The 25,550-nt window shown below is 43.7% G+C and overlaps 1 protein-coding gene across 3 annotated transcripts in view; it reads left to right on the top strand.

The window, feature by feature from the left end:
• The first annotated feature begins 2,794 nt into the window (after positions 1–2,794).
• The window catches only part of flt1 (fms related receptor tyrosine kinase 1), a 58,732-nt gene continuing 35,976 nt past the window's right edge, over positions 2,795–25,550 (top strand). For 2 of the 3 annotated variants that reach the window (XM_088920408.1, XM_088920407.1), the window contains exons 1-10: positions 2,795–3,081; positions 11,863–11,959; positions 12,470–12,681; positions 15,970–16,094; positions 19,494–19,659; positions 19,760–19,896; positions 20,973–21,141; positions 22,615–22,732; positions 24,056–24,225; positions 24,456–24,609. In XM_088920408.1, coding sequence (XP_088776534.1) covers positions 3,027–3,081; positions 11,863–11,959; positions 12,470–12,681; positions 15,970–16,094; positions 19,494–19,659; positions 19,760–19,896; positions 20,973–21,141; positions 22,615–22,732; positions 24,056–24,225; positions 24,456–24,609 — 1,403 coding nt within the window. In that variant the 5' untranslated portion in view covers positions 2,795–3,026. The remainder of the gene's footprint in view (positions 3,082–11,862; positions 11,960–12,469; positions 12,682–15,969; positions 16,095–19,493; positions 19,660–19,759; positions 19,897–20,972; positions 21,142–22,614; positions 22,733–24,055; positions 24,226–24,455; positions 24,610–25,550) is intronic. The other variant, XM_088920409.1, reaches the window with a different exon arrangement.

The raw sequence follows: 25,550 nt of genomic DNA, 5'->3' as shown, positions 1-25,550 counted from the left end.
CTCTTCTGGGACCTGGTGTTTGACCTTGTCTGTAACCTCAGGAAGTGTAGGATACAACTACATGAGAATTCGACTTAGCGGATAACAGGACTATCGCATGACACCATTTGTTGGCTATGGGCCAAAACAAAAACCACGGCTCCACGCTCTATATCACCTAAGCAAGTTTACGAGCTGAGACCACAGATTGCTCTCTTTCCCAGTACTTAATATCATTTAAAATTCTCTGTATCCCAACAGCACAAGGTTCTGTGTCTTAACTGAAAATACCTCAAGCCATCAAAAATAAGGACCCAGCAAGCTAACTGTCAATGTTTTTTAATCAAGGCAAAATGAGACTGCCCGTCTTCAATAAGCAGCTGTAAAAATGCAAAGACCATAGGTGCTGAAAAAGGAATATTGGGGTACTCCCGTCATTCGGTCAGCTCTCATCTTAAAAATGAGATGAATGAGATGGAACTGGGATACGTCGATTTCAGACATACTGCACTGCACAGGTATTGCATTTCAATGTGAACCTGTCTCTGATCCATTTTTCCATTTACCTGACGTCTTGTTGAATGTTTAATAAGTTTCCCAGCATATTGGCAAGTTAATAAAAAGGGTATTAAAGGTAACAAACAAGAAGATGCTCTTTGATCTCGCTAATTTAGTCGTTTAGTAGCTAATCTCAAATTGTCCAGTCAGTTTTTATAAGCGCCCAGAGTTTGGGCTTCAAACACCTGTGTGAGAAGACTGTTCCAGTCACCTCTTATGTAAAAAAGGGGTTTATGTTCTCCATCCTAAATGAAGTCCTCTTTAGTTTCCTACTACTGAGTGTGAAATGTTCTCCAAGGTTGAACCTGACTTTACCTTTTGGTAATGTATATGGTTGGTCAATTTTCCTCTTAAAATATATTATATTTAGACTGAAAACAACCTTCTCTAACCTGTCTATTTATGATAGTCCCCAGTGACCAGGAATTATTTTTGTTCCTCTTCTTTTAACTCTTTCTATGACTATAATATAATTTGATATTAAACTAAGCACACTGTTTTAACTGAGACCTTCTTAGTGTTCTGTATAGCTTGAACATAAATTCACACTTCTAGTTTACAAATCCAAAAGCATTTTGTTTGCTTATTTTATTGCTTCCCCACATTGTCTTGATGAGGACATAAAAGAATCTACATAAACACCCAGATCCCATTCATAGCTTCCTGTGGCTCAGAAGCACCCATGTGATACGTATAGTCTACAGTATGTTCCTGCTGTCTCTGTAGATCACAATACATACTGCAGATAGATATCAAAGAAATCTGAGTTGGTGTCAGATATATAAATAGTACTTTAAATGTATTAATTTCTGCTCAAATGTTAAATTATTTAATATAATTTCAAATGTTTGTGCTGTTGGCATTTATCTCCACAGATGTGGTCGATTGAAAAGTCAAGACAGGAACATATTATGTGTCAAAATTAGTCAGCAATTAAAGAGTGAACAGTTTACAATGCAAAGTTACATACAACAGATTATTTGACAGATATATTCCATGAGCTTTATTGCAGTTATTCCAGTTAGCGTCCTTTTCAATGTTAAAATCCACTGATGGAATTAGAATGATCGTCATCCTTTGTTCACCTTGAGTTCAGACACGTTTCTCACCTGCATTTTGATTGGATTTTTAACTGAAAGCTTCATTAACTTGCTGGGGATTTATGACAGAAAATAGACACTGGAAGCCAATTACCATAAACCTGTTTTAATATTACATTTTAAAAGAACAAAATATGTCAGAGAAATGACGGTGCTTTTTTTTCTGGGAATTACTCCAGCCTGAAGTAAATGAATGCAAATACTCTTGTAAACCACAAAAACACTCCTTATTTAATTTTGGAGAGCAGTTCCCATAATGAATCACATCACACTGACAATCATAGGCATCCCACAGAGACATTCCCGATAACTGATGCTATGCAGTTTCTTAAAATAGATGCACAGGGGCTCGGAGGATCTGGTGGTGAGAGATGACAGTGCTGTGCACACTGTCTTCAGCCCACAGACATGTGTCCACTGGTGTGGCAGATTAGGATCAGTGGATGTGCTTGGGTCTGTGGGCAGAGGACATTCCTGTGTGCCGCCTGACTGCTCTGTGGATGCCTGTCTCAAACCAAACGCTGCAGCAGTATCGAAATTCAATTCCTTTTCCTTAATGTCCCGTCCAGCGCCTCACTCCGTAGACACACAAGGGCAGACTTCTCTGGTCCTGCTAAATTTCTATCAGTCGGCTCTTAAGAGACTGTCTTAAGAGGCGTCTAAGACAGAAACGAACGCAAAAGCAGCGATTTAGAGGTGACACAGGGTTTTCGGGCGCAGCTGGAGGCCACAACTGCTCGGCTTCCCGCGCAAGGCCACCACGACATTTAATAAGCACACGCTGCGAGGCACGGCTCGAACCACGCACACTGCAAGCTGCGGGGCTTCAAACGAGGGTCCAGGTTTTCGAGCCCACAGAAGCTAAACCCGTTAGGGCTCTCACGCGTGCGTGTGCGTGAGTGCGAGTGGGGACTAGAAGCGGGGGTCGTGCCAGTTATCTGGCCCGCTCTGCGCCCGGAGCCGCCCTGGAAGTGGCACCCTCCTCCGCGTGGCGAGAGAGACCAGCAGGTCAGCGCGTCGCCTGGAAGAGGGGGGACTGCGGGAAACGGCCGGTGGGTGTTGCCGCTCATCTCACGTCACGGAAGCGTGGTTGTGAAGTGGTGGGGACGGAGAAAAAGTTATAAATCTCGACCCCGAGGGGAGTGGGAAAGGGATGACTGAATCCCCTTTAAGCGAGGCGCGCTCGGACTGGATGCTCTCCATCACACTCGGGACTCAAGCTAGGAATCCTGCTGTAATTCGCGTTTCTTGCTCTCTTAACGCCGGGATGTCAGTGTGCTAATCCACTGCGTTGTTAACTCTGGACCGTCACAGGGGCAGCTGTAAAAAAGGGAATTGTGCTCTCCAAACCTTCTTTGCCGAAAGGAAAGGCATTCAACAAACGCGACGATGTATCTTGTGTTGATTGTACTTTGTGGACTCTCTGGAAGCGCACTATCAAAGGGTGAGTTTTGATTTATTACAAACTTGCTGTATGTAAGTAGTGCAAGTTAGACAGAGACTAATCCCTCGCTGTTTAATAAAGATCCATGCAGGCTGCGCTCAGTTCGTTTGAAACAACCTACTAAAAAAATCGTTTTAAGCAGCTCTTCATTAAGCAAATACATTTCGTTTTGAGCAGAAAAATGTAATTGAGTTTGGGTTGTCGTTTTCAACGGCTTTTCATTTCTGTTTTCCTTTAAAACACACAAGAAAGCTAAGTGTATCATCATCATCATCACCGTCCTGGGCTGGGTACTACACAGATAAATACTACAGGAACTACATTGATTTAAAAAAAAAGTATATTTTAACAAAGTGTAATTCTAAAATGAATCCAATAATACATATTACATCAGTTACGATTTAACTGACGAAATATTTAAGAAGATTATACTTAAATCAAGTAAAAAAAGTAAAGCTGTACGGGATTCTTTTAATTTTATACCAGTGAACATCAAGGTCTGGAGTTGCCATTTCAGTGCGGCAGACAATTCTGATATTTTTACAATACAATTCCGGACTTTACAGATCACGTCCGCAGGTGCGCAACCATCCCAGTTAATCCGGCCGCCCCGCGCTGAAGAGCCCAGATAACGGGGATTTTTTAACCATCCTTGTTTTCGGCTCTGGTTAAATCAGTGAAGGGCGGCGTTTCCTTTGGCTGATAAATTAGTTGAATGGAGGGGCTAATGCAAATTACAAAAGGTCGTGACCACTACAAGGAAACTTTCTAATTTACAGGAACTCGGACTAATCAACATATATTACTAAAACAGGCACGCAGGAGTGAACTGGAGTAACACCGAATGATACGTGCTGTGTTAGTCCTTGTCAGTGTTTACTTGCTAGTAAATACGTGGTTGACTAATGAGCAGGTTCTTCGATTCTGTACTCACCAGTACATTGTTTGCTACTGACAAATGATGTTTGGGAACAGAAACATTTTGCCTGCTGCTCCTTCTCCTTGTTGAAATACAGCGTATATAGCCCAGTCGTCTTAAAGTTGTTCGTTGAATTCGTTTAAATGAATTCGAAGAATATTACATTAATTATTGACACCAGCTGAATGCTATTATATGGTTGCCCGAAAACATAATTTTAACTTACTGCTTATTTAAAAAGCTTAATAAGCAATGGAAAAAATGAAAATGAAATGGGAAAAGAAAATATTAAAATAGTCTTGTTAAGTCCGTTGGTCATTGATAAGGAAAACGTAGAAAGCATTGAAAAATTGACAGATTTTAACAAAGGTCCAAACCGTTATTGTGTTCAAATTGAACACCGACGCATCTTTTCGATAGGTTCTCAATGAAACATTTTCCATAAGTAGTATTTTAAGTCTTGTATTTTATACCTAGATGAACGCAAATATGTGCTTTCGATACAAGGTGTGTGTTTAACAAACAACGAGCTTAAACGAACACGCGTCAGTTGAAGAACATTCAACACAACGGTTGAAAAGTATCCGAAGCAGAAAAACAACACTCAAAGGTGGTGAAGATGTTAAGTAAACGAATTACATAAAAGGTGCTGTATTTTTTCTGACGCGTTCTCATGTGATTATCACTTCACAGTGGGTGTGCTCTGTGGGATTTTAAGGGTTGGCTGGACCTCTTCTGTGTGGGAGATGCTGAGAAACACCAGCAACTGGCTTTTTTTTCCTGTGTAAATTCCGGAGATACTGTATATTCATGTGGTAAAAGTGTACGCCAGTTGTACAGCATCGCTGATGCATTGCTCCAACGTCTGTTCATAGCCTTTCAATCCGGTGGAGGCACTTTGCCCTCTCTGTCGATCTTCAGATCTCTGAAAGTGTGATTTCATTTTTTGCGAGAGCAACCGAAGAGTGTGTTGGTCATTAAAATAATATTCAGCTTAAAGTTCAGGGCAAAAAATAAATACATACAAATAAAACAGACCCACTCTCCCGTTCAACAAGCGGTCCTGGGTCTTCTTTAGGATCTGTGCCCTATGGCTAGCATCACAGGAGTGAGTCTTTTCCCTTTACATTGCGGCACAGTGATAACCTTACTGCTCGGAACCCAGACCAAACCATACCAAACGCTCAGCAACGTACCGCACTTTATACCTCAGGAGTTCGGCCAGCAGGACGCCAAGTTCCACGCAATACAGATAAACCTGAACTGAAGGGAAAAACATTTAAAAAAAACCCAACAACAACAAAGCACTTCCCACCCTTTTGCCCTCTCCTCCTCCCAAAATTCAAGCCGCTCACCGCGATTCGTGAAAATGCCTTTCCACCTGTTGGGTTTCGAGAAGAATGGCGAACAGCCGGGAGGGAGGACTAATGAGGCTTGAAATCTATGCGGCCCGCAGTATTCGGCACTCATCCGCGGCGGTGTGATTGATCAGCCTGGTGTGTGGCGTCGAGAAGGTCAGGGCTTTCTGTGCGTGAGTGATCAGGCACTGGCGACTATTCTGCTCCAGAGCGAAGCGGCACCGAGCGAACTGGGCTAATCAGAAAGCCAGCCTTAAATATATTTGTTTTCAATTTTATGGGGGTGTTTTCTTTCTGTAGGAATACGTACCGCGTAGGACCAAATGTACAGTACTTTCGAACTCTGATTATCTCAGTGTGACTATTCTGAATGAACCGCAGTGATATCCTCTGAACGGCCTTGCTTTGTCGTGTTTTATCTACTGGAAGGGAATGCATGTCTTTCTCACAAGTCCTGGCCTGCAGAACACAGCGTCACAGACTCGGGCCGTACAGTGGCCACTTATACGTACCGCACCCGCTGAACAGGTTGTTATCCGTAAGTAACACGGTAAGAAAACAAGCTAACAAACTTGGAAACCGTATGAGAAAGCAACACACGAACATCATTACTCGCTGCCGTGGTAAAGCCGTGTCGAAGGGTGTTCCGACGATCCCACTCGTGATAAACGCATTCCTGCGTGCTCGCATTTACATTTGCGATGTAACACGCCGCACTGCTGCTCGCGGGGCTGTAGCTGTTGCCCCTTGGGCACTGTGAATGGGGCTCAGTCAGGTGCAGGTCACTGTGCAGTTTGACCACTGCTTGACTGACAGCATGAATGAAGAAGCTCATACAGGCACTAAGCCTGTCATGACGCCCATACTGGCTGAATGGCCTGATGTCTCCACCAGCCACGGAGGAGCTCTGATCCCCTTGTACATGCTGACAGTAGGGGTGTCTTCCCGTTGGCTGTCCTGCTGGGCACTTGTCCTCAGAGGCCTGTGAATGGAATATTAACTAGACCTTAAGTGTTTTCAGTTGCGAACGTGTCCATTTTTTATTGTCAGGGGAAGCGCAACACTGTTCTATGGATTGTTAAACCGAAAGTTAAACATAGAGCTTCAATGTCATTTCCTTCACTAGAGTGAAAAATTCTAAGCTGTTTTCCAACTTTTGGGGTGGAGTCACATAATTATTTCTTTTAACACACGTGACCCGTCTGGTCCTTATGAACAGCCAGGTCTCGACTGTCCTGTCCGGGTTCTGGAGGCCCAGCGTGTGCACTAGAGCGCCTTGGAGAAACTCTTCTTTGCTTTGGCACAGTTAAGCCAGTAATTTGCTGTTGTAGCTCATTAAGAGCCGAGCTGGGTTCAAGCTTGCAGGCACACTTGTACTCCAGGAGCAGGTTTGGACGTCCCTATATGAAAAATACAGCAGTCACTGCCAGTGACAATATTCAGCGTTAGCTTTCATTTCTCGTTAGCTTGAAATTCAGTAATTCATGCAATTTCTTTATTTTACTGATAGTTGCACTTTATTAGCACAAAAATCCCAAGCCAGTGAATTAGTTACATAAATGCAATAAGAAGATTGCATAACACCTGTAGGTCTATATCAAAATAAGTACGATTGCTTTGATGTGAGGCTATTTTTATCCGATTGTTGTCTTTTTGGGGTGTGTGATTACCTCTGGATGCAGTTGCTATTGTCTGCCTTTGTAATTCTTTGGCAGAGGCCTCTTTTGTAAAAAGGTTCACATCTCTGTTGTGAAACGGAATGACCTGTTTTGAAAGGATCCCCGAAAAGCACATCAGCTACATGCTGTGAGGAGGCAGAAGACTCGCTCTGTCAAATAGCAGTTTCTGTGCCGGTGATGAGGCTTTGCAAGGAATTAGGAGAAGGTTTGCTTTAATAGGTGGTCTTATCGCTGCCACTATCATTCTTTCCTGAAAGCCAGACACAACTCCAGTTATAAAAACATGTCACATTGACCTTCATCCACTGAAGGTGAAAGAAACTTCCTTTCAGTGGAACTGCACCATCTGAACAACGGCTGGACATCAACGACACGGGGGATTACCAAGTTATTCTGGAAGAAATGTTTACACAAGGTTTTTTTACTGAAAAAAAAAAAATATCCGCGATACCAGTCCTAATTCCTCCAGAGTGAAAAAAAATAATCATTAGAAACTGGGGGTATAATACAGCGCAGTTTTCCAGAGGTGTCTGGGAAAGAGATATTACTGCCATGTGATCCCTCCAGGATCCCATTAGGTGAGCTTTCTGTTATGGAATGTTCTGAGAGGTTATCTTTCTGTGTGGAGAAAAATGGATGCTTTCTGCAGTGTTTTCTTAGGCTCTGGGAGCAGGACTGGGCCTGCAGTTGTAAGAAAACAAGATTGAAAGAGTGGACAAGGAATGATTTAGTCTTCCATTGATTAGATAACAGACCAATCATTCTGCTGTCAGGTCTGGACAGAGTCATCTATTAAATGTCATTATCGTGTGCTCCGTCATCTCCCCAGGAACTTTTTGTTCGGAAGGGACGGTTTTCTGAGAACCTGTTACATGGGCTACCCCAGAAGAACACTTCGGATTACAGGGAGGGATGACGATGATGTTTAGTAATGGAATTTTTATGCAAACTAAAGTCATTTCAGATATGAGATAACAAAAAGAAAATACATTTTATATAGTGTTCAGGTGGATTGCAAATTAAAAATTTAACCTGATTTCTTGCATTACAAACAAAAATACTAGCTATTCTGTGAAAATAATTGATTCATTGTCACTGTTGATATAATACTGCTGAGAAAATAAAATAAGCCTGAAATGACATCAAACCAGATTTAAAGCATTAACTGTGCTGTACACATCCTTCCTAAAGGAGGAAAAAGAGACTGTTCATTATTTGGTTTCACAGAAAAAAAATTTCAATCATTTTTCCTCTGAGGAATGTCTGGGGTACTGTTTTTGGGAAGTCTAGCTGTCTTACAATTCCCAAGAAAATGGCTGAACAGGAACAAAAATGTGCATCTTATTTCAAGCATATTTTTTATCTTAGAAGTGGTCAATGAAGACAAAAAAGAAAATGTAAAAGCTAAAGAGTGAATAAATTGCATTTTGGAAAGGCGTCTGGTTCAAATGCTGTTCATCCAGAAATTTACATGGTTGTAATGGTTACTCTGCTAGAGATGGAGCTTGGTTTGTAGCAACACATGCAATCCTAAGGATTGCTTTGCAAAAACAGTGCAACCTTTTCTAAAAGTTCTAAAAGCATTTAGGAACACCCAGACCACCTAACAACAACAGGAAGAACTACATTATTGTTCTTAGTACACTTGCTTGAAGCTATTTATTTGTTTTAAGATTTTGCCTTTGCTCATGAACTGGCTGTTGAATACATATTGTCCTTGTGAATGTGGTGTGGTATGTGGTGAAGTCAGCCTTACACAGAAATCAGAACGCTGTTGATTTGGTAGGCCAAGCACAGCAAGTCTGTTAAAAAATAGTGAAGCTTAGATCATTTTTATTGTATGGAAGTTCATGGATTTTCTGGAGATGCATCTTTTCTGGCCACTAATCTGCCTCTCCAGATTGTACAATGAAGATCTTTTAAGCAGAGCTTCTTTGTGTTCTGTATAAGTATGAATTTATCGTGGGGGGGGGGGGGGATCATTTGCATCGGTTATATGTATTTCTATATAAAGAAATAACATTATCACCAATAAACATTCGATGAAAACAAATATCTCCTGTAATGCTCTTGTATGGTATTTAACTGATAGCTGTGATTCATGTTGTGCCTTTAAACAATATTTAAGAGTGACAAGTGCCAGCTAGATGCCACAGTTTCTTTTCTGTGAGAGACTGAAGAAAGGAGTTCTCTAAACTCAAATTGCCTGCCAACAAATCCAGCTAAATGTTTATGTTCTCAGTGGGTTTCTCAACCGAAAGAGAAGGACAGCAAGCTGCACGTTCACACTAGGTTAGAAATTCCCGAGAGCCTAACAACCACTCAATACATAAACAGTTCTATAAATAACCAATAAAGGCACAACTGAGTGACATTAAGTTTTTACACACTACATATTTTGGGTAAAAATAATTCTGTAATTACCAGCGGCATCATGGTGAATCATTTTTCTTAGAAGTGCATTGTCCAATGTCAGGCCACAAAACAATTTCCTCTTTTCATGATTTCTGTGTTATAGTCACGTTACTCTGTGAATCCCTGAGGAACCCTGTGCTCTTCTAGAAATGTTCAAACCCTCATTCTTTCACGTGCAGCTGGAGTTTAAAGTCTTGCCTTTTGCAGCAGCATATGAGGACATGAGATAGTTTCAGACAACGAGACGTCGTGTGTCACTGGTTTTTAGAGGTTGGTTGTGGACCTGCAAATCTCTTTTTGGAGAGGTCTTTGGGAGTTCAGCTGCAGTGGTTCAGCATAGTAGTTTGCTCCAGACTCCCGCTACCCTTTGTGAAAATCTTAATGCACTCCCCCCTCAGGCCCTCCTGTGTCTTTGGGCCACTGTTTTCAGTTATCCATTTCGGATCGGACCATGGAACGGCCTGGGTGGTACCTGCTGGATGGGGCCCATTCTATCGCTCGGGAGGTGGAGCAGGTACCTCCATCACCTTTCCAGCTGGCCAGCCTCTCCCTGACAAAGGCCCTTGCCATGGTGTGATCACAAGCACATCGGTGTTGGCTGGAGTTCACCAGCAGGGAGCGATCACAGCTGGTAACAGTTGCCTGTAGTGGCGGGGGATCACCATGTCTTGCTAGCTTTTAAAGTTTCTTCCTGCAGCACCTGTTACAGCCACGCGTGTTCAAACTGCAAAGGAACAGGAAAAGATGTGTTCCGCATTGAGCGAGACAGTCTAGCCTCCCTCTCTCCCTCTCTCTCTTTCATTTCTGCCCTCTCCTTCTCTTCTTTACCCACCTCTGCAGCCAAATCACTGGTATTTCACTCATTCGTTTTATTTTTCAGTGCGGACTTGACCTCTGCCGTTTGAATGATGTTTCATTGACTAGCACAGCTGAAATCCTAATTTTTAGTTTTTAGAAGTACTAGTGAAATGTGTTTTCACTAGTGTTTTGAAATGTATGCTTTTGAACTTAGAGTATTTGTATAAGCTCTGAAAAGAAATGGCATGTAGACTCTCAGGCTTATCAATTATTAGAGCATAGCCACTTGTAATTTTTTATCACAAACCACCTAGGGGACAGCCTCCAAACTTTCAGAAAGCCGGTGTTCATGAATTCATGAATAAGAGCAACATTGTGATTAAGATGATCTCCAGGTTTTCCCAGACACAACTAAGGTCAGGCCTGTTACAGTACTTTTATCACAAACAGTTATGTTCTAATGTTAAAAAAATATTTTCACAGATAACAGACAGCATATCAGTCTGCCTAATATTGTCCCAGTCCTGTGTTGCAGTTTGGATATAACACCACTTTATAAAAACACATGAGTTTAAAGAGCAGCAAAGTGTACTTACAGTTATGCATCGTATGATTAGAAGATAATCAATTGCAATGTATTATACAATAGTAATCCTGTACTGCCATCAGCAGTGATTTTGTATTGGTTGTATATGGCAGTACCAGACATCTGCAGTCAGTGGCACATGTATCTGCACATGTTTCTTGCTTTTCTCTGGAAAATCAGACACTGTTAACACCTTTGCTTGCTCCTTTGCAATCTGGACCCTTAAACATACTCTGTAGGTGTTGCCACATTGTCTGAGAGCAGCAGCCAGGTTACTTACAAATAACCATCATCACAAGCTCCCCTGCTGCTCCATAGCAAGCTAGCAGCTCGTGGTTTTCATAGTCTTCTGACTGTGCAGAATAAACGCCGATGTTTGTTTGATTAAAATGACCCAGGAGGCCAAAGTCTGGTAATAGAAACCATTTCCTGCTGCACGATTCTAATCGTTTAAAACTGGTTATTTAGCCTTCTTTGATAACCTGTCCCACCAGCTTGTACAAACCTAGAGAATTATGTGAAAGGTGTTGTGATAGCAAATGACATGTGTCAGCTCAGGGATTAGCATGGGTTCGACAAGCGTCGTATAGCAGAGAAGACCAGTTATGTCAGTAAACACAGCTTGAGGCTCGAATCCCGTAAAAAACCCTTGGCAGTGTTTTCTGATCGACAGCTGGTCAAATGTTGATCTTTCCTCCTGTGGAAAATGTGAAGCTGGTGTCCAAGCTGTCAATCTAAAGGCACTTCAGGACTTATCTGGTGTTTAGACAAGAACCTCAGGTTAACCACTGTCTGACAAACTTTTGAAACCAAAGCCAGTGTGGAATGTGGTCCACAATGTTCACTAAGCCCAACAGCAAAAGCAAGGAATTGAAATGCCCTAGTCAAATGTTCAATCCAGATCACCCCAGGAGCATATTGAAGAGTACTGGGCTGCCATATGTTATAATGTGTTTTTTCTGTTCGCTACATCCCTTTATAGTTAACGTATAGCAATTGATGACAATCCCTTCCATCTTCTTCCAGTCCCGAGATCCAAAGGAAGGCTAAGTTCGCCTGTGCTGAGTGTCCTTGGTAGGCAGCTTGTCATTGAAGCCAACCAGACTCTGCAGCTGCAGTGCAAGTAAGTACAACAGCTTCTGTGATTATTTGTATTTAAAGGAGGATTTAATTTAGGAATGAAAAAATGGCCCATAGTCCTGCGTAGGATTGTTTTTTATCAGCATTTGGGGAGCAGTTAATGCTAAACAATGGTAAACAGTTACTGCTAATGCAGTCAGCTGCTTTCTACTGCTCCATGAGTGGATTTGTGTGCCTGGCAGATGCTCTCACAGACTGCGGAGACACCTGTGACTCTAACAGTTTCAGTGGGAATGATCTCGGGCGTCTAGAAGAAAGAGGCCACATGAAAATGAATAACTTGGAAGAAGGCTGCTTATCTTTCTAGTGAAGAGCAAATATAAAATATTTATAAGTAACACTGACAAGCACGCCAGAGACTTGCACGCACCCATGGAGCACAGGCGAACAAGAGGTGCATTGTGGGAAATTGTCCAGTGTGCTTGACATCTGTCTGGGTGACTTGTTCGGTTACTCTGGGTAATGTGCTGTGTCCCATGTCTGTTCCCTGCAGGGGCAGGTCGGAGCTCTCCTGGGCGTATCCGGAGAGAGTGACTGTGGGCAGACAGAAGCTGAATATCACAGGGAATCGCTGCGGACGCGGCAAAGAGCTCTACTGCAGCACCTTAACCCTCGTCGCAGCCCAAGCACAGAGCACTGGCTCCTACAGCTGCAAGTACTTGCGGAAGAGGAAAAGACAGGCAACTGTGTATGTTTACATCAAAGGTAAGGGGCTGTGTTAAAATATATATATATATGTGTGTTAAATACAGGTGAGAGAGTACTGAGCTACAGAAACCCATGCTTATTTATTAATAAAAGTCCCCAAAGTGCTCCATCCCCTGCAGAAGAGGAGCGCCTACCTAACACCAATGTGACAATGGTACATGGCACAGGCTCAGGGTGGCCATTAGGCAGGATGATGGGATTAATAACCCTACGCTTTAGGAAAGTGTTTTGGGATCTTTAACAACCAAGTGGGGAGGACCTCAGTTTAACATCTTATCCAACTGGCAACACCTCTAGCACAGTTTTGCTGGGCACCATACTGGAGCTTGAATTCAGAAATTCTGGTCCACTAGGAAGAGCACTGCCTCCTGGTCCACCAACACCTCTTACAGCAGCAACCTGGTTTTTCGCTGGAGGTCTCCCATCTTTGTCTGACCAGGCTCAGCCTTGCTGAGCTTCTGGGACCTGAGGAGATCAGGCTACAGTGTGGTAGTCCTGCAGTCTGTTGGAATGTCTTCCTTCCACTGGGTTTCTCTGAATGAAAAGTTGTGTTTTCCTGCATTGTGGCGTCCCTGACATCACAATACGTCTCTGATGCCTACAGACTTGAACTATTCGTTAATGTCCGATGCAACAGTGAACAAAGCTGCAAAGATCTTCCCTTCACTTTCCCTGGTCTTGGGGCATTGCTCTCACTCTTTTGACACAGATCCCAGAACATAAGGGGTTAGGAATGTTGTCAGACAGAAGTCTGTTCCGACATACAGCACTGCCTAAGACGTGTAAGTACTTCATACATATGCAGTGGGCCAGACCCAGGAGGCAAGAAACACAATGATTACACTCCAACAAGAATCCATATTAAATCTTCATCATCACGTTCCTCTGACCTTGGGAATCTCTGCAGTCGAGCCCTCATGGTGTTTCCTGCAGTCGCACATGGTCTCGCCCAGCTCCGGGGTGAGCTCCAGCAGGACCAGGGAACCAGCCCTTTCCTACTCTAGTGCCTGTCTCTACTTGGCCTGCAGGTTCCAGCAGGTCTGGCTCCCCTTTTCGGTGTGACAGATGTTAATCTGGGGCTTCTTAACGTGCTAAAGTTTTCCAAAAGACACCTGAAATCCTGGACTCTAAATCCCTTCAAAGCTAATGGAGTGCTGTTTCACAGTACTCATCTTTGTTAAGAGTGTTTGTTCGCAACATCTTCATATATATAACACACCTTTATTAAATAGTATATGCACGTGCTTTGTCAGCCTTTGTCTGTTGGTTGATATGTAAAAGCGAACGTAAATTCTAATTAAAGCTGCACTGCTGTGTATATACACATGGTTAACACTTTTGATGAGACTGTTGTACAAGTATTAGACATCTTAAAGAACATCAATAGTTACTATTTAAACTTTGTTACAAGCACCAACAGTTTACTCAATGCCATAGTGTTTTCTGCTATTATAACAGCTTTATTTATACGTGCTTGGTCTAACTGAGAAGAAACCAAGCTTTTCCTTTAGCAATATTAGATCAGAATCCTCAAAACCGTGTACACAGCAACTCAAGGGAAAGTACACACGAGCAGCCAATGTGAAGTGCTGTGCTAGGCAATCCATCACATGCAGCTATCAGATCTGACTTTTTGTCAGTAACTCTTATAAGTTATCAACCTCATTTACTTCTCATCCATGAAGCTAATAAGCTACTTTTGTACTTCAAAACACAGCTTAGAACGAAAAGAGCTTCAGTAGGAAATTGCCACAGGATTGTGCTGTCCCACAGAGTGAGACAAAAATCCCGGGAAAACTGCACAGCTGCGTTAGACCCGTACACTTGGGCTCGCTCCGGGACAAAAATAGGTGATTCTGAGAGGTGATCAAAAAATAACCTACAGGAATGCCCAGCAGCACTTTTAGAATTTTCCCAGGACAGCCTTCTTATCAGCGCTGGCTGCCCGTTTCCTGAGGCTCGGGGAACTGGCAGGGAGCGGGGAGGAGCCCTCTGGGCACACCGAGCTCAAGCGGGACTGTCTGTGTCTGCCGACACGGCTCCTCAGCAGCTCCTCCTCAGGCCTGCTGATGCTCCGCTGTCAGGAAGCGGCTGCGCTCCTCTGAGCTGGCCTGGGGCTCTGTGAGGCGAGTGAGGGAGTCCCGAGGGAGAGCCGGGCCTGTTCGTGCTGCTTCTGGTCCTCTAACTGCTGCTGGGTATCAACTGCTGAGACTGTGCGCCAGTTCATTTTTAGCTGCTCTTTGGAATCGGCATGTAAAAGGAAATATGGGATTAAATAGTCCTTGGGGTACTTTTGTTGAATTTTTTTTGCTTTTTCTTCTCCCGTTGCTCTAACGAACAATGGATGAACAACACCCAATACCTTAAATGGCACAGGGCATATCGCAAAATGGCAGAGAAAAAGAAAGAAAGCCCTTGAGCTGTTTTCACAGCACAGCTGGGACTGGAGCCCTGGGGGAAATGACTGTTTGTAGGCCAGTGCACTGGACGTACTGAGTGCTGGTCTTTCTATACTTCTTTAATAACTTCTGTTCCTACTAATGGCTACGCTATATAAGTGCCTTCAAAGGAAAACTACAATGCTATTTTAAAATAAAATTTGATAGTACCAACTATATAGAATTGTAAAGAACACCAAATTCTTTGTGAGATTTAGCAACCCAAAATGTATCTGGCCTACAAATGAAACATTATGAATTATGAATTATGAATGACCTTAAATGACACCACAATAAACAGGCCGTTTTTTAGTGTCATACAAAAATCCAGAGCAGCATTACTGGAGTGAAGGTGCCACAGGCTGCAGAGCTGCTCTGCGTGAGGGGTCTAGCTTCCACCCCTGCAGCCTGGGAGCTCCAGGCAGGTGTCGCCCTGTCCCACACTGATTTCAGCACTGATCCTCTGTGGAACAGCTCCCACTCGGAGAGGCAGAGAGAGGGGCTGTGACTGCGAGCGCGGTGAAGCCCTCAGCTCAGCCATGGTGTGCCGGGAACGACGTTTCAAAAACGGTCTCTAACAGGCTGCAAAGTGCTCTTGCAGTTGACTTTTCTAAACTGTAAGCTGGTTGACCGTTTGGCTGATGTTTCAAATGTTTTTACATGCCGAACTCTGAACTGTGAAATGAGACTGTGTTGTGAGTGAGAATATGCAACTCAAATGTTCCTACGCACTGTTGTTTATGTTTGGCTGCTTTGGATGGAAGCCTGTAGCTCTTTTTCTGTTTTACCCATGAATGAAATATTCTGCGGCGCTGTCCGGGTAGTTACCTGGGTGTGTCTCTCGCAGATAGCTCCAGGCCCTTTGTGGAGCTGCACAGTGAGAACCCAGAGGTTGTCTACATGACAGAGGGCAGTGGGCTGATCATTCCCTGCCGAGTGACTGCTCCAGACATCACCGTCTCCCTGAACAAGGTGGGTGATTGAAGGCCTTCACTGGCCTGTGTCCTGTGTCCGATTGCTGTCTGGATGCGATGCGTATAGCAGCACATGTCCTCACCTCTTCTCGTGTGCTGTGTCTGACAGCAGTCGCACAGCAGTGTGTATCTTCTGATCAAGCTGATGAACAGTGGAGGTCTGGAGAGACTCTACAAGTGTGGTGGGCCTTCTATGCCCTGGTATTTCCAGTTAATCCGCCATGGCTCAGGCAGTCAATGATACTTCCTAAACAAAACACAGAAAATTAGCTCTTATCTTCGCCCTGATTAGTTTTTCTTTGATACTTCTTGAAAAACATCTGACGGATTAGAGGAAAACCATATGTGAAGACTCAGGACTTAGACCGAATTGTCTGAGGCGTGCAGTTATTTTTAGCACAATCCAAACAAAAGGGACTTTATAAAGATCCGGCAGAAGCCCTGTGAGAATACGTCTACAGAAAAATAAAGCGCTGTCCCCCACATAGTGACTGGACGCTGAGCCTTTAAAATAGAGCAGCCAGAGACGGCACACGAGGCTCGGTTTCTCTGCTGTGGCGCGGCCTTGGCCTTCCAGGTAGGTCGTTTCTCTCTGCAAGCCAGTGTGGAAGGAGGCCAGCGCCGCTTGCTGTGAAAATGCGGTGGCATTTCTCTCTTCCCCTTCACTAAGCAAGAAAATCCCCCTGTGTCTGCGAGCCGACCAGGCACTGAGAACCCCAGGGTCTCATCACTCCGCCTTCTCACGTCCTCCTCTCTCTCTCCGGGCGCGCTCATCTCTGCCGCATGGGAAAGACCACCGGAGACAGGAAGCCTTACTTTCCTTTTTCCCTGGGCTTGAAGTACCCTCCAGCTGCCGCCTGGAAGGGGCAGGGAATCCTCTTGATTTCCATAATTGATTTTGCAGATACATCCGTGAGTGCCGTGCGACTCAGATAAACTGTAAGATGGCATTGGATGCGGAGCGTGGGTAAAATCAAAGAGTGAGCTTCACTCACTCTGCAGGCAGCAAGCTATAAGTTCCTGAGGAACGTTTAGGTAAAGGCAACACTGGGTTTTTAACATTTAAACCGGCAGCTGCATTACCCTTTTCCATTAATCCACACTGCTGCTAATTTTATTTTTTATTTGGCTGCTCATTTCATCCAGAGCACAGGTATTTATATAGCAGGATATTTTACTGAAGTAATTCAGATGAAGTACCTTGCTCAAGAGTACAACAGACATCTCTCACCTGGGATTTGAACCCACAACCTTCCAGTCACAAGTCCAGAGCCCTGACCACTGCACCACGCTTCTGTGTCTCATTTCAGCAGTATCAGACAGGAATGGTCAGAACAGAGCCGATGGCTTGCAGGAACAGTAGAGGCTGTGTGGTTTATGTGACCCCATGTCCGTGAATTCCTTAGGAATAAAGTGGGAGGACGCTCCCTCCAGCTGGGATTAGATAAAAAGGTCATGTGGATTGTGTAAGATCTAAATAAACACACTAGACTGCTTTCAAAGTGATATCCTCTAGGATTTGGAGAAACTGTGTTGAGTATCAAGGACCATTCCTGAAATCCTTCAGTCAGAATTGATTGAAAACTCTACATTGGCATACAAAACTGCAAGCCAGAGCTTCGTCCGTATCTACATTGGCCTTTGAAGGTTTATTTTGTCTGCTTTTTGATGTCATTGCTTTCTGGGGTACGTTTTGTGACTGGTTGCTGTCGTATCCTGAAAGCAGCATCACTGCATGAGGATATGCCCTTGCCTTCTACGAGAAGGAGAGAGTGGAGAGGATACCTGCTGAAAGATGTTTTCCACAAGGGTATAATTGAATGATATTGTATTGTGCTCTTCTTAAAGAACTTTCGGCAATTGTTTCAGTTTTCCTTCCTTGATGAGACACTCTGAGTATCCTCAGAGGGCACACAGGAAACTTGTTCTGGTGAGAGATGAGAGCAAGGGGACGGTCTGGCAGAGTGAGCAAGGACTCGGACACAGAAGTCCTAGAGACGAGACTCCTCTCAACTGAGATCTCTCTAGTGGCTATAATCCGGAAGAAGGTTATTCTAGATTGGCTGCTTATGATTTAGGGATAAGTGGAAATTATGTGGAATTGCTACTAAAATGGAGGCTTATCCTTAGCTAAGGTCTTGTGGGGCTGTGGATCAAGCAACTTAGCAATGGTTCTTGAAGTCTAAACCCTATTCTAAATCATAAACCCTTAAGTCTAAATTCATTAGAGACACAACTAGATGACATCCTTTCATTGATTTGCTATTAACTACCTAGCCAAATGTCTCCTCTCATTGATAATCATTCATCTGTTTTAATGGTTTTTAAAATATTAAGGCCCTGAAAATATCTTCAGTTTTCCCCAAAATAAACAACTGTTTTGACATCTTTAAGCATTTTTCTCTGTAGGTTTTAATACAGACATTTCCCTTCAATGAGAATGGAGCACTGCTGCATTCTAAAAATATACTCTTTACCGGGGCTTCTCAGATATTTACACAATTTTCTTTTTCCTGGAAGGACTTAGCACTTAGCTTATATCCTTAAATGGGCTCACATCCCTGAAAAACAAGTACAACAGGCAATGCGCTTTCACTTTAGTTGTGAACGAAACAAGTTCGTTTTCCAAAACTGTGACCCCGATCCCTGCCGGGACAGAACAGAGTCAGCGAGTCTGTATCCTGTAGTAACAGGATGTCGCTAGATGGCCTTGAGTCACGTTTCACACATCCGTGCAGTCTCCTTCACACCCCTGGCCAGAGCAGGAGGCCTTGTCATTAGCAGTGTGATTGATGTAGTCAGTCTGTGAAACCCCTTCTGAGCAAAGCCTTATTTCTTCTGGCTAATACTCAAGTAGGCTTTCTTGCATTTTTTATTTCTCCGCTTTTTAAAAAAAAATTCTGTTGGTTGTAGCTTTAAAGGTAGACTATAGAATGTCTTTAATGTATAGTTTCTGTATGCATTAGTGAACAGTACCTAGTTCTGTAATTGTATTGATAATACGCGAACAATGGAAGGAAACAAGTCCATTCACACTGCTGTTGTGTGCTGCATTTATATACTAGTTCTCATAGTGTGCATGTTATTGTCCACATATTCAATTTAAATGTGTTATACATTTATCACAGCACAAGTGCATTAAAGACTGATCCTCTTTTTAGGACTGCAACAGTGAGAAAGCACCCACAGCTAGCAGGTCATGGGTTAAAAATCCTTGTGGCTCTGTTATCCCAGCTACTAGCTCTTTGCATCTGTTGTGGAAATGCGTCACGAATCGTAGTAACTCAGAAACAAAATAAGGCAGGCGTGTTCTGCATCTCGCGCACTGAATTTGCCAAACATACGTCAACTGCATCACTGGATGAAGGGATCCTTTTCTTCTCTCTCTCTTGTTCAGCAGTTTCCTGCAGAAAGGCTCGTTCCTGATGGGAAAAGTGTAATCTGGAATAGCAAGCAGGGCTTCATTATTCCAGCCCCTACGTACAGGAACATTGGGCTGTTCTCCTGTGAGACTGTGGCAAAGGGAGTCCTGTACAGCACCAAATATTTAACACACAGGCAAGGTGAGCATGAGGTTTGCACTGTGCTGGGAATGAAAAAAAAAACCCGCTGCTGTTTTGTGCTGCTCGTATTCACACGTACTGCATGTGTTTCTTTGTGCAGTGAATAAAATCATTGATGTCTACCTGAACGCCACCAGTCCTCTGAGGATGCTCCATGGAGACAGGCTGGCTCTGAACTGCACCGTCACTGCAGAGTGGAACGCCAGGGTAGTGTTCACCTGGAGCTATCCTGGGAAGGTGAGAACAGAGCACTTCCTTTATCACTCCAGCTGGAGAGCAGAGCACTCCCTGTATCACTCCTGCTGGAGAACAGAGCACTCCCTGTATCACTCCAGCTGGAGAGCAGAGCACTCCCTGTATCACTCCTGCTGGAGAACAGAGCACTCCCTGTATCATTCCAGCCTGCTGTTTAATTACATTTTCAGTTCTCTCTCTTTCCTTTTAACATCTGGATTGTTGTTACTAAACCAAACTATTTCTTTATTGTTTACCAATAAAACTGCATTTAACGGTGAAACATGAATCAGAGGTGGAGAAAGTGGAAGTATATTTAAATCTGAAAACAGATAGTGAACCTGGAAACCAAGCTCCTCTTAGCTTTCAGTTTGAGATCATTATAATGGTTATAGTTTGCAAGTAGGCTGCTTTTGATTGGCTGCTTTTGATGGAGGAATGGCTTAAAATGTCCTAAGGACTAAAACCTCTACTTAGTCTTGAGCAGAGAAAACTACTTAGTACGAGTATTCAAAATTCTCAACGAGAGTGACGGTCACTGCAGTGAACTTCTGTATTTCCAAGTCACCAGTGAAATATCCACCACAGGACGCAAGGGGCAACTGAGGTAGTGCATTTCAGATTGAAATCTCGAGGCACCCCTTTCCACAAGGAGGTTTAGGATTATGGACCTAACTACGTTGTTGAGGCTTCTTTCCAAAAACAACCGCATCCTCGGATCAATTAACTACTAATTATCAAAGAGGCTGGATGGCCTCTTCTTGTTTGTGACATTCATGTTCTTAGGCCTTTTAGAATCAAGATGAATGATTTTCTTGAAACTGAATGCCTTTACCATACATCCCATTGTTTTCTCCCTGAGCTTCTAACATCTTCAACTGGGCGGGAAACAAGGGTGGTACCTGTACATTCTTTTCTTACCACAGCTGTGAATAATGGCTTCTTTAGGGTTTTTGTTTCCATCCTACTGTTAAGTCTTTCTTAAAGCCGACTGCAGAGCTGAACATTGTCCGCTCTGCAGTTTGTAACCCTTGTAAACCAAAGCGCCAACATTCACCCCTGTCTTCTCACTCCTCAAGGCCAACAACTCCGCCACCATCACTAAACGGATGATTCAGGGGAGCGCCAACGTCTTCTACAGCCTGCTGGTGATTGACCAGCTGCGCTCCTCCGACGGGGGCCTGTACAGGTGCCAGGTGCAGAGCGGCCCCTCGTCCCGGCAGACCAACACCACCCTCGTTGTCTATGGTGAGGAAGACCTCTGTGATGTTCTTCATCTTCGTGCTCTATTGTTTCCGGCGGTCGCTGTGTGCATATCACTGATGGTCCTGGTGAAGAGAGTCCGTAAATAATTTAGTCAGTCAAATGTGCCAAATGTGCTCTCGTTTCTTTCTGCCTTTCTGCTTGATTCCAAAAACGGTCAATCTCTTATATTATTCATTTATAGAACTGATATTAAATCCTAAGCTACTTATACTTGTTTCTATTTGTGCAGCTTTATTGAAATGCTCTGCATAAAATTTGGTTTCTCCAGGCACAAGAACAACATCCCACTCAGGATTTGAGGATCCTGAGGATTTTGAGGATTTAATCCCAGCTACTTCTACCTGCTGTAAAACCAAACTCAGAACTCATACTCATACAGGCCTTCCAATCCAGGCTCAAAACCTTGGCCCCTGGCCCCTTCTTCTGCTTCTAATCCTAGTTCTTAAATGTGCTAATTTTGTTATCTTCTCTCTTTTTAACTTTTTTGTCTTACTACAAGTTGCTTTGAGAAGTTACTTTTAAAAATAATAATCCTTACACTAATATACTGTAGCACTTTTCTGGACACTCCACTCAAAGCACTTTACAGGTAATGGGGATCCCCTCCACCTGCACCAGTGTGCAGCCCCACCTGGATGATGCACCAGTACACTCCCCACACACCAGCTCTCAGTGGGGAGGAGAGCAGAGTGATGAAGCCAGTTCAGAGATGGGGATTATTAGGAGGCCATGACTGGTAAAGGCCAAGGGGAAATTTTACCCAGGATACGGGGGTTATCACCCCTACTCTTTTCTAGAAACACCCTGGGATTTTTAATGTCCACAAAGACTCAGGATATGGGCTTTAGGACCTGCACAGACCACAGGGTGAGCGCCCTCTACTAGTGCCACTAACACCTCCTCCTGCAGCAACCTTAGCTTACCATCCAGGTACTGGCCAGGCTCATGCCTGCTGAGCTTCAGTGGGTTGCCAGTTGTGACCTTCTAGCTAATTTATAGCACTTGGGAGATGGTGGGCACAGTGGCACCAAAATAATTTGACTTAAAAGCACAATCTGCCTTCATCTGAAATATGTCTGTCAAGACGATGGCTTCAGTGATCCTGCTTTTCTGGACGCACAGCCCTAGTCTGCATCATGCTTCACCACACCTCCAAACACGTAACCGCGCTTTTACCCTGCCTTCACTGTGCTGCCCACTGTGCCTTGTCCTGCCCGTGCCCTTTCATGCCACCGTGAGCTTTTACATTGATAAGAAGAAGTGGCAGCAGGCTGTGAACAGGATGCCAAAGCTTGGCATGCAGAGCTGCTCCTGTGGACGTGTCCTCTGAAGGAAAAGGGCTTTCGCGTCACTGTTGTTTGTACTTCCTTGAGGCAAACGTGCTCACTCCCATCCTTGGGTCCCATGTTCTATTTATACCCAGTAGAGTGATCTACTTTTCCTTTCTTTCCACAGAAAAGCCTTTCATTAATCTGAAATACAGACACGGACCCGTTGTGGAAGTGACAGCGGGCCAGAAGTCCTACCGGCTTTCATCCAAGCTTAGGGCCTTCCCATTTCCGGAAGTTATATGGTACGGGAGTCATTTACTGTAACATGCGATCCACGCTGATGGGCGGGGGTGCCTGAGAACCAAGCGCTGAGAGCAGTCGCTTCAGCTGCTGTCTTTTTGGAGAAAAAAAAAAAGACATCAAGATACTGAAGATTCCCAGATAGTCCACAGGGGTTATTTTTTTTTAAACTTGAAAGAGGCTTTTTTTAGTTCCATTGGAGTGAATAAGGAAAAGAATTACCCCCAGGCAGAAGGAGTATGTCCCGTTCATATATAGGAACAAGTAAAGGTTATTTCCACTCTTCTTTCCACTTTTCGGTGTGAAATTAACACACGCTGATGTATCCCCCCCCAGGCCGTGCTCGGACATTGGCTAATATATAGTATTACCCTTCTTCACGCAAGGCTCCACAGCCAAAACATTGTGTTTCTTTTCTTCTCTTCTCGGCATGGAATAAACCTTTTACGTGTTCTAAAATATAGTATTATGAGGTTTGGTGAAAAAGTCTTAGATACTATCAGAAGTTACAATATATATGTTTTTATCAATATCGGCAATTTACCCCAAAACTACTAGTGTTTTATACTATTACATCTGCTGTTATTAATACATCTCAATAAATCAAGCTTGTCATTAAGCAAGTGTTAATTGACATGGTCGAAAATCTTCAAAAACATAATTGCAGCAGCTCAAGGTCATTTACAGTACATGAGGAGAGCTAACATGGTGTAGCAACTAGTTCATCTCATTTACCAAGCAGATCAAATCAATCGTCAAGTCTTTAGCACTATGTGTTCCTCTGTACATATTCAGAAGGCTAAAAAGTTATTTTTTATGCTATGAATTTAGATCAGGATTAATTTATTTCAGGAGAGGATCCAATGTTTCTGCATGAATGAAAGTTAGAGGGAGTAGTTAAACTTGCATTAATCACACATTAGGGTTAGTGTTCTTAGAATAGCTTTCTATAGAAATTTCCCAATTCTGCATAAGTCATCCTCAGACTGCTTTCATAAAGCTAGAACTGGGAGTGATCCTGTGACTTCTTTAAACCCAACCAATTGAAATGAATAAAAAATGATGATATCATACTACTGTTTTAAACCAGGATTACAGTACATTTGTAAGTGATTCATTGTGACAGAAAGAAGGCTTCAATACTAGAAAAGGGGAAGTCAGTGATACATGTATTTAAAATCACAACTGAACTACTAATAGAACATGACTGCAGGACTGACTGCAAAACACCCATATAGATTTATATGAAGCTGATAAAGAAATGATCAGAAGAATGACGCATCATTCACATTGTGAGAATATGAATGGATTTTCTTGCCCATCAGGCTGAAAGATGGGAAGATCGCCGCAGAGCAGTGCTCCCGCTACAGGGTTGATGGGAACTCCCTGGTGATCAGGGATGTGTCTGAAGAGGATGCTGGTGTTTACACAATCCTGGTGGGGATTCAGCAGTACAGCCTCTATAGCAACCTCACTGTCTCGCTAGTTGTCAATGGTGAGTGGTGCCTCTCTTAATAATAATAATAATAATAATATAGTGATATTCATAATAGAGTAAGAAAACACTGTTTCATTCTTCCACCTCCACCTTTATGCAGATTATAATGAAAAATGACTCATTCACTCCAGCACAGGGTGTGCCTTTGCTGGTCACCTAGTTCTTAGGAAGCCGGGAGGCCTGTGCCGGTCTAACCCTCCCCCTGTGGACTGTGCCTGTTTTTGCAGTGAAGCCACAGATTGGAGAGAAGGCCGTGTCCCAGGACCCTGGCACCTATGCCAGGGGCAGCAGGCAGACACTGCTCTGTACTGCCTACGCCTTCCCCCCGCCCCAGATCCAGTGGCTGTGGCACCCCTGCCCGAAGAACAGCATGAAAGGACTGTAAGTACACGAGTTCTCCAGCTTCTCCCATAGCCTGTTATTCCACTTCCCGCACTTGTCAGGCAGGGCTTGCAGGCAGGTGTAGGAATGCCAGCTCTTCCGGGGGCCCTCCCACTACAAAGCCAAATGGGTCGCAGAATGTCACCATCGCAAAAAGATAGAAGGTGCAAACCTGGTAAAAGCCAGCATAGCGATGCAGACTCAAGGGAAAATGTAGTTGTTGTTTTTTTTTTTCGTGCGCTGGGCGCAAAGAAATAATGGTGGGGAAAAAAAACGTGCGGTGGGGCAAAGCACTGTGAAAGTGGTGCTGGCTGTGCGTTCCACATGGAGGGCTTCTAGGCTTTGGGAAGACCTGCTGGAGGAGGGGAGGGCAGCCTCACTTGTCAAGGGCCTTTTGCAGAAAGCTGTGAGTCACGGCTTCCAGCTGCTTTTTGGCTGATACTCTTTGTATGCGGTCACAGAGAGTGTTTCTTCTCGGCAAGAGCTGAGGCATTCACAGTCCCTCTCCTTCCTCGCAGTCATTTTTGAGAAACTTGTCTTTTCCAGACCCTTTCCTCTTCCTTTGGTACCGTCAGCAGCCTGCATGAAAAGCAGAGCAAGCTGAAAAAAAAAGCAAAGTGCATGTACTGTACACTTAGGGTTTCCATGACACTACCCTGTCCCTGGTGTGGAGTCAGGTCCCATCTTGTAAATCATGATTTCTCCTGTTCTAAATAAAAATCAAACATTTTAATTAATTTCCTTTGCAAAACAGAGGGCAAAAGTGTTGTTTATTATTGGCGTTGCTACTAAGCATCCTGCGATCCGTTTTCTGCATTGCCAAACATTCCATTTTCTCATGGGAAACTTTTGCCAAGATGCAAACCTGCCCATTTATGAAGAGGATCTGAGTCATTGCCGATGCATCATTGCATGTGCTGCAGAAACGATCCTTTCAGCTC

The sequence above is a fragment of the Atractosteus spatula genome, chromosome 7 (genome assembly GCF_055471065.1).
Source record: "Atractosteus spatula isolate fAtrSpa1 chromosome 7, fAtrSpa1.hap1, whole genome shotgun sequence".
In the NCBI taxonomy this organism is placed as follows: domain Eukaryota; kingdom Metazoa; phylum Chordata; class Actinopteri; order Semionotiformes; family Lepisosteidae; genus Atractosteus; species Atractosteus spatula.
Note: the sequence above shows the minus strand (reverse complement) of the source record. Positions and strands in the feature narration are given on the sequence as shown.